Raw genomic sequence first — 9,831 nt, 5'->3', positions numbered from 1 at the left:
CATCCCGCTGCAATTTCGGCCAGAAATAGAAATGTCGTACCTGAGCAATCGTTTTGTCTATACCAAAGTGTCCAGCCAGTCCTCCACTGTGCTTTTCCTGTACAATATTTTCCCGCATAGAACAGTTGGGTATACACAACTGCCCTCCTTTAAACAGCAATCCTTCCTGTAGATTATAGTCTAGCCACTTGCTGTCATTTCGTAACAGCGGGTTTTGGCAAGCCTCATAGGCTTCCATAAACTCAGTGTCGGTCGGATACAGCTCTTTTAGGTGTTCAAATCCCAAAATCTGCATCGTGCTTTCCTGGAGAAGCAACGTTCTCCTACTAAGTGCATCTGCTACCTTATTTGATTGTCCGCTAATGTGTTTCAGTACAAACGTGAAACTTTGCAAGTACTCAACCCAAGCTGCATGTTTATGATTCAATTTATGCTGCTGCGTAATGTACTGTAACGCAGAATTGTCAGAGTATAAGACAAACTCATTACCTAACAGGTAATGTCTCTAATGTTTCAAAGCCTGCACAATGGCGTAAAACTCCTTGTCGTAGGTTGAGTATTTCTGTCTGCTCTCATTTAGCTTTTCACTGAAATAGGCGACCGGTCTGTCCTCCTGGCTAAGGACTGCCCCAATGGCTGTCCCACTGGCATCACAACGAACTTGGAAAATTTTGTTGAAATCAGGTAGCCTCAATATCGGTCTCTCCGTAATCTTCTTTTTCAGAGTTTGAAAACTACTTTCTGCTGCTTCAGTCCAGTGAAAAGGCTGATTTACCTTCTTAATCGTGTCCAACAAAGGTGCGCAAATCTCGCTGAAATTTCTGATAAACTTTCTGTAAAAGCTGGCTAGTCCATGGAAACTTCGGACTTCAAATAAACTTTTTGGAGAAGGCCAGCTAACTATAGCTGCCACCTTTTCTGGATCCATTTTTAATTCATTTTCTGCAATGACAAATCCCAGATATACTAATTCTCGCTGAAAAAAAGTACACTTTTTCAGGTTAATCAGCAGCTTGTTTTGCTGTAACTTCCTCAACACACTCTGCAAATGTCTGAAATGTTCCTCCTTAGTCTTACTAAAAATCAGAATATCATCCAAGTAAACTATTACAAACTTACCATTAAATTCCTTCAGCACTTCATTCATCAGACGCATGAACGTGCTGGGAGCGTTGCTCAAACCGAAAGGCATCACCAGCCACTCATATAAGCCTTCGTTCATCTTGAAAGCGGTCTTCCATTCATCTCCTTCCCGAATCCGGATTTGGTGATATCCACTCTTCAAGTCAATCTTCGAAAAATAAGCCGCCCCACTCAAACAATCCATCATATCGTCCATCCTAGGTAAGGGAAACCTGTACCTAACAGTAATTTTGTTAATAGCCCTGGAATCTGTACACATTCTCCACTCTCCTCCTTTCTTTGGAGCCAAAACAGTTGGTACTGCACATGGGCTCATGCTCTCCCGAATCAAACCTTTGTCCAACAACTCCTGGACCTGTTTCCTAATTTCTTCATGATCTTTAGGACTCATGCGGTAAGCTGCTTTGTTTGGCAGGCTTGCTCCTGGTATAAAGTCAATGCAGTGACTAGTACCTCTCCTTGGTGGCAATTCATCTGGAAGATCATCTACCACAATGTCTCCAAAATCCTGCAGTAATTTCTGAACTTCTTCAGGCAAATCCGAAACCTGTGTATGAAGTACCACTGCCTTTGGTCTCCTTATGACAGCAAAATTTATCTCGCTGTCCTCAATCTGTCTTATAAACTCTTTTCCGCCTAATAGCAGTGCTTTCACTTCACTAGCTTCTGCTGTGTTTTCCTCCTTGATGGGTACAAGCGTATGCTTGATCCCATCTTTCACAAACTTATAGCAGTTGGTTTTCCCATCATGAACTGCACTTCTATCGAACTGCCAAGGTCGTCCCAACAGTAGGTGACAGACATCCATTGGCATGACATCACAAAGGATCTTATCCTTGTACTTACCAATCTGAAATTCTACCTCACATTGTTCGTCAACTAACAGTTGATGCCCTTTTTGCAGCCATGACACTTTGTAGGGAGTGGGATGTTTCAATTTCTTCAATCCCAGCTTTTCTACCATCTCCACAGCTACTAAATTGTCAGTACTCCCACTGTCTATGATCAGTTTACAGCATTTGCCTCGCGACTTGCAGACAGTGCGAAACAACGCTTTTCGTTGATCTGGTTCTGCAACCTCCTTTGCTGGTTTCAACAGCACTTTATTCAACACTAAGGCTTCACCTGTCTCAGGTGCATTTTCCGCTTCTTGAGGTGTTGCCTCAGCATCCTCTGGCTGAGCAACATAAGCTCCTCTCCCACCTGCTGGTTCACCTTTAGGACATTCATACGACTTGTGTCCCCATTTGTGACAGCGATAGCACTGGACAACTCCCCTGCCCCGACCATATCCTCGCCCCCGCTGAGGTGGTCGTCCTCCTCTAGTGCTATTGTCTTTTTCTGCTGCTCCAGCAGATTTAGAGCTGCTGCTTTCTTCACCTGAACCTGCACCTCGGCCTCTTCCAAACATCTTACCTTTCCCCCTGCCAGTTCCACCTCCTCTTCTGGCATTTTGCTTCCGGTTAATTTTCTCCTCTGCCTTCAGCGCAAACTAATAGGCGTCATCCAATGTCCGGGGTGAAAGGATACCAATTTCATCCAAGATTTCCCCCCTTAAGCCATTCACAAATCTGGCTGTTTTCTCCGGGGTGTCTTCTACATATCCTGCCCGTAAATTTAACTTGTAGAACTCCTCTGTAAATTCTCTTACAGTCATTCCCCTCTGCTTCAGGTTCTGTACCTGCCTGTACAGCATAATCTGGTAATCCTTCGGCAGGAATTTCTCTTTCAGCTTGGCCTCCATCCTAGACCATTTCTTTATAGGCTGTTTGTTAAGCCTCCTCTGCTCCGCCTGAATGCTGTCCCACCACAAGGATGCATGTCCCTTTATTTTGGTGGCGGCGAACTTCACATGTTTATCCTCACTGGTTTCCTCGAATTCGAAATATTTGTTGACTTCACTCAGCCAATCCAACAACACGTCTGCGGACAGACTTCCGTCATAAGTAGGTAACTCATGCCTTGGCTTATGACTGGACAACAAAACTGACTTCAACAATTTGAGTTCCGGTGTTACCCCTTCGAACTCATCCTCCGGTTCAACTTCTTCATCACTGTCATTTGTTGGGTTTCTTCTTCCCCCAGCCTCCACCACTGCCAATCTTTCACGCAAAACTCGAATCTCCTCTCGAAGTCCATCATCTACTACCCTACGGACTACTCGTCCTCTTCCTCTTCCTCTTCCTCTTCCTTCACCTTCACCTTCTACCTGTTCCATTGGTTCTAACTCAAGAAACTAGCTCTGATACCACTTTTGATGGCCCAGCCCTTCGGTGACGTGGACACACAGTCACGTGGTCTCACCTCAGGCCCCGGTGGTCACTTTGCGTGCTGACAAAACTCCCGCGGTTTTACCTGGCCCCCAATCCGAGGCTCATTAAATCACGCATCTGCCGGTTGAAAGGTTTAGCCACCGGTTTGTTCTGTTACCTCCCGCCTATGTTAAACCCTCAGGACTTACCTTTGGCTCATTTTCACTTATCACTTCGCCGCTGCTCTCTCTGCGTTCCTGTGGTGATGCTCTCGGTTTTGAACCCTGGTCACTGTTCTGTCCAACAGACGAACCTTGTACTCGGTCAATGGTTACAATGGTTACAGTTTCTGTTGAGGAGCTATTCCTCTGTCTTCGATGCTGTCTATCGAGGTGCGTGGACCTGTAAGGCTCAGTGGTTCTGTTCTGAGGTTATGGTAAGCTGCTTTATATTTTCGTGGGTTCACTGTAAGAGTCTTTGCATTCTCTGTTACTGAGCTATAATTTTTGTACAGGTAACTGCGACCTTGAAGCTGCCGCTCTTCCAATCTCTTTCCGCCCTCGAAGGTAAGCTAGCGTGCTATGATTCACCCTGCACGGTTATCTTTTATCGACACTTACAGGTTCTGTGCCTTTTTTAGTTTGTGGAATGGGGTTCTGTCTCAACAGCTCTCCGTCGACCTGTGGGTGAGTTTACATCTCCTTCATGCTCGCATTTGTTTGCTCCTTCGTTCTCTTATACTGATGATGATTCTAACCTCTCGCTGTTTCTATGTGCAGGCTTGAACAGAAGGCTCGCTCACGAGGGTTTCGAGTTGTGCAATCTTCGAATCCTTTCGACCCTGGTACCCTTTGCAAACGGGTAGGGTTTACTCCTGCTCCAGTATGTCTGTAGATTGTTCAATATGGTTGAAGATGTAGATATCAGCTTGTTTAGGTTGTCTAGGGTTCGGCCGTGCCCTTTGCCGGCGTTTGCAGTCTCTGTGCTTTGTTCTTTTGCATCAAACTACAATCTTAGTGTAACAAGGGTTTGGTAATTTGTGCTTTACGGCGATGCCAGGGTTTATCACATGATACTGTAAGGTTTATCGACCTTTCTGTGTGCAATGACTATGAAATACTTTAATTAAGTTAATGGAAACAGAGTGGTTTGGTTTGATACCTCTTTCTTGTAAGCTTGTATATTGATTTTATGTGGCCGCGTTACTCCTCATGCTTGGCATACTGGTTCTGTGCAATATGGACTCGTGGTCTTGATTTGATGCCTGTAACGTTCTTGAAATTCTAGTTACAGTTAAACTCTTTCCATTTCAATTCACTTTTAAAAATACAGTAGATACACAGTAAACACTTGTGTGCACAATATGGGAAAATGTCAGCAATAGATTAAACAAATTTACACTAGTTCTGTTACAGAGGGTTTCTTGATCAAGTTTCTATTTCTCTCTTGTTCACGAAGGGAAGAAGTCCCTCTACATTTGCCTATTTTGCTTTTTAACCTACATGGAAACATAACTAATTGACAAACTGCCCTACCTGAATCCTAACTGTCATTTAGTTATTCTTTAACAAAACTTAACTAAACAACTTTGTAATTTAAAATGCTATGAGATAAAAGGAAATAAAACAATAATTAAGAAAACAATAACCAACTTGGTGGTCTGTCCACCCAATCCTGTAGCCTCTGACTTGTTTCTGTTCTCCCGTGAGTCCGTCAATAGTGATTCGTCTCCTCGGAGCTGGATGCTCCTGCATCACATATGTTGAGCATATTCCTTTGAGAATCAATCTTAATTAAAAAGAAACATATGCTGAGCATATTCCTTTGAAAATCAATCTTAATTAAAAAGGAAAAAAGAAAAAAAAAATGACAAAATTCATTTCATTTAAAATTCATATAGGAAAATAAATTAAAATGTTTCTAATTTTTTAAATTTATTAAAAGTCAATGCAACTTAATAAACTATGTAATACACTAAAGTCGTTGAGAATCAATCTTAATTAAAAGGAAACATATGTTGAGCATATTCCTTTGAGAACGAATCTTAATTAAAAAGAAAAAGATTAGCAACAAACCTCCTTCCATTTAAAATTTGTATAAAATATTTCTAATTTTTTAAATTTATTAAAAGTCAATGCAACCTAATAAACTACGTAATACACTAAATCTCTTGAGAATCAATCTTAATTAAAAAGAAACATATGCTGAGCAGATTCCTTTGAGAATCAACATTAATTAAAAAGAAACATATGCTGAGCATATTCCTTTGAGAATCAATCTTAATTAAAAAGAAACATATGCTGAGCATATTCCTTTGAGAACCAATCTTAATTAAAAAGAAACATACGTTGAGCATATTCCTTTGAGAATCAATCTTAATTAAAAAGAAAAAAAGACAACAAACTTCCTTTCATTTAAAACTGATATTGACAAGTAAATTAAATGCTTCTAATTTTTTTAAATTTATTGAAAGTCAATGCAGCATAAGAAACTATGTAATACATTAAAGCCTTTGAGAATCAACCTTAGTTAAAAGAAAAGAAAAAACAACAACAAACCTCCTAGCATTTAAAATTCATATCAGCAAATAAATTAAAATGTTTCTAATTTTTTAAAATTTAATAAAAGTCAATGCAACCTAACAAAATATGTAATACACTAAATCCGTTGAGAATCAATATTAACTAAAAACAATATTAACTAAAAAGAAACATACGTTGAGCATATTCCTTTGAGAATCAATCTTAATTAAAAAGAAAAAAGAAAAAAAAACAACAAACTTCCTTTCATTTAAAATTCATATAGGCAAATAAATTAAAATGTTCCTAATTTTTTAAATTTATTAAAAGTCAATGCAACCTAACAAACTATGTAATACACTAAAGCCATTGAGAATCAATCTTAATTAAAAAGAAATAGATGGTGAGCATATTCCTTTTAGAATGAAGTTTAATTAAAAGGAAGAAAAAAGCAACAAATCTCCTTCCATTTAAATAAATTAAAATGTTTCTAATTTTTAAAATTTAATAAAAGTCAATGGAACCTAATAAACTATATAATACACTAAAGGTGTTGAGAAACAATCTTAATTAAAAAGAAAAAAAAAAAAAAAAAAAAAAAAAAAACAACAAACTTCCTTTCATTTAAAATTCATATAGGCAAATAAATTAAAATGTCTCTGATTTTTTAAATTTATTAAAAGTCAATGCAACCTCACAAACTATGTAATACACTAAAGCCATTGAGAATCAATCTTAATTAAAAAGAAACATATGGTGAGCATATTCATTTGAGAATCAATCTTAATTAGAAAAAAAACAACAAACCTCTCTCCCTTTAAAATTCATATTGGCTAATAAATTAAAATGTTTCTAACATTTTAAATTCATTAAAGTCAATGCAACCTAACAAACTATGTAATACACTAAAGTCATTGCGAAACAATCATAATTAAAAAGAAACATATGTTGAGCATGTTCCTTTGAGAATCAATCTTAATTAATAAGAAAAAAACAACAAACCTCCTTCCATTTAAAATTCATATCGTCAAATAAATTAAAATATTTCTAATTTTTAAAATTTATTAAAAGTCAATGCAACTTTACAAACTGTGTAATATGATAACGCTCTTGAGAATCAATGTTAATTAAAAAGAAACACATGTTGAACATATTCCCTTTCGAACCAATCTTTAAAAAGAAAAAAACAAACCTCCTTCCACTTCAAATTTATATAAACAAATAAATTAGAATATTTCTAATTTTTTAAATTTATTAAAAGTCAATGCAACCTAACAAACTATATAATATACTAAAACTGTTAAAATCATTCTCAATTAACAAGCCTCTTTCATAAATAAAAATGTTTATAATTTTTTAAATTTATTAAAAATCAATATAACCCATTAAAAAATTTATAATTTATTAAATTTATTAAAAGTCAATACAACTTAACCAACGATATAATAATTTAATGGATTGAAATTTCTACATCAATAATCATTTAGATTAATGTGGCGTTCTAAACGCTAAGGGCGAGAGGGCTAGCTACAAATAATTGCGTCAACCGAGACGCGTCTCCCCGTTGTTTAGACCAGGCATGAGCCACGTCTTCTCTTTTATATACCGATCATCGATTCATTCCCCGGCACGCACTCAGAGTCGCCATGTGCATTCGTTCTGCTCTCATTTCATTTGGCTTTTTTAAATGCTGAGGGTGAGAGTGACAGCTACAGCGATTGCATCAATTCTGCATCCACTCAACCTTCATGCGTGCACTCAACCTTCATGCGTGTCCCTGTTCACTTAAGGCCCAACCAATCTCTTCATTCCTGCAAGCATTCAGAGAATCAGAGACCACCTGCCCTTACTAGTCGCGATAGGCTTTCGTTTCGCTCCCATTTGATCTCATATTCACATTTCCCAATATTTTCTTTGGTCATTCTTTCATGGATGCCACTGGTATTGCCAAGGGTATTGCAAGCGCCACTATTCGTGCAGTCATTAAACAGATAAAAGATGTTGTTGAGTTGGATCAAAGCCTTCAGCTTCTCAATACTGACTTCAGCTATATGAATTCCATGTTACTCTATATTGATCAACAATTCCAAGCTCAACAGAGAAGGCTGCCGGTGCCCATCGAAGAGTCTCTCAGAAGGATGAGCGACGCCCTCAACGAGGGCCAACAACTCATCAGTCGTGCCGATCGACAACGAAGACGGTGGTTTGGATGTTGCCTCCTCTGCAACCCCAATCTCTTTACACAAATTAGAGATTGGAGGACCAGATTTGATAAACGCTTTCAAGAGTTTGTTAATGTCTTTTCGGTAACTGCCAATACCCAGCACATTGTGTCCTCTGCACCGTCCCAGCCGGAGCTACTTCTTCAAGATGTACCGGACGTCATCGTAGGGTCGTCCATTGAATCTGCTCAGGTGAAGCTGCAGGCATGGCTTACGGAACCAGCTCATTCCCAAGCTCGCGTGATTGGCATATACGGCATGGGTGGGGTGGGCAAAACCTCCGTGCTCAAAGTAATTCACAACAATTACAAGGAGAAGGTGAGTGGTATATTTGATTTTGTCATTTGGCATACAGTTTCAATGTATAAATCTGAAGCGGAAGATGATAAGATTAAAGAGTTGCAGTTTTCCATTGCCCACCAACTGCATTTAGATCTCAAGGACTGTCCTACTCTTGATATAAGGAAGATGAAATTGTACGCCTCTCTAGAAAACAGTAGATTTCTTCTGATCTTGGACGACTTATGGAGTCCAATTGATCTGAATAAAGTAGGCGTCAAATTTGGGCATGATAAGGGCAGCAAAGTCCTCATATCCAGTCGCAGCAGAGATGTTATTAAAACAATGGGGGCAAGTGATCATTACTCCTTGAGGATGGAACCCCTGTCCCCAGAGCAAGGGTGGGAGTTATTCAGCAGAAAAGCTTTCGCAAATGGGGTTGCTCCTGAGATAGAAACTACTGCCAAAGAAATTGCCAGAGAATGCAAAGGTTTGCCCCTGGCTTTAAATGTAGTTGCTGCAGCACTGCGTTCGGAAACGGATGTAAGTAAGTGGCGCAATGCTTTAGAATTCATGAGAAATGTAGATCCTACCTTCCCGGACACTCACAGCACCATCGATAAAGATCTCTATCAACGCTTGAGATGGAGCTATAATGATTTGCCAAATCATCTGAAGAGTTGTTTTCTATATTGTGCTGCGTTTCCAGAGGATGCAGAAATCGAGGTGGAGACCCTCCTGGAAATGTGGAGTGCCGAAGGATTCGTCATCCGGAGAGGAATGACTCAGTTATTAGATGCTGGGCGTCAGTACATAGATGCACTGGTAAGCAGGTGCTTGATCGAATATGTCGGTCTGAAGGAAATATGGATAGCAACGGGGGAATTTATTTGGTTTCCTGCGGAGAGAGAGGTGATAAAAGTTCACGACGTTCTGCGTGATATGGCAATTTACATAGGCGAAAGGGATGAAGATTGGGTATTTGCATCAGCTCAACATCTCCAGCAATTCCCCCGTGGAGAAGTGACTAGGAATTGCAAAAGACTATCTGTTAGTCACAATGATATTGAAGAGCTCCCCACGGATTTGGAATGCAGTACAGAACTCCTGTGTTTGGTGTTAGCCAACTGCAATAAATTGACAAAGGTTCCAGCAGCATCATTTTTAAACATCACGTCTCTCAAGGTTCTGGATCTATCTTGCACCTTAATAGAATCATTACCAACATCGGTGGGGCAACTTGGACAGCTTCAGTTTCTCAATTTGACTGGCTGCTATCTTCTGAAGGAATTGCCTGAAAGCATATGCGGCCTTTCTCGTCTTCAGTTTTTAAACCTTCAATGCTGTGAATCCCTGGTTTCTTTGCCAGACAAGATAGGAGATCTTCAAAGCTTAAAACATTTGAATTTTAAGACA

The 9,831-nt window shown here is 39.3% G+C and overlaps 1 protein-coding gene across 1 annotated transcript in view; it reads left to right on the top strand.

Moving 5' to 3' along the window:
• Positions 1 to 7,842: 7,842 nt before the first annotated feature.
• Positions 7,843 to 9,831, top strand: part of LOC149176095 (putative disease resistance protein At5g63020) — a 2,766-nt gene continuing 777 nt past the window's right edge. The window contains exon 1 of the mRNA XM_089421342.1: positions 7,843 to 9,831. This exon is cut by the window's right edge and continues 663 nt beyond it. Within this exon, the coding sequence (XP_089277468.1) occupies positions 7,843 to 9,831 (1,989 nt within the window).

The sequence above is a fragment of the Pinus tabuliformis genome, chromosome 4_1, assembly GCF_031772625.1.
Source record: "Pinus tabuliformis cultivar Carrire ecotype Pingquan chromosome 4_1, CPIR1, whole genome shotgun sequence".
NCBI lineage: Eukaryota > Viridiplantae > Streptophyta > Pinopsida > Pinales > Pinaceae > Pinus > Pinus tabuliformis.
The sequence above is the reverse complement of the archived record's forward strand: the minus strand, read 5'-3'. Positions and strand labels throughout refer to the sequence as shown.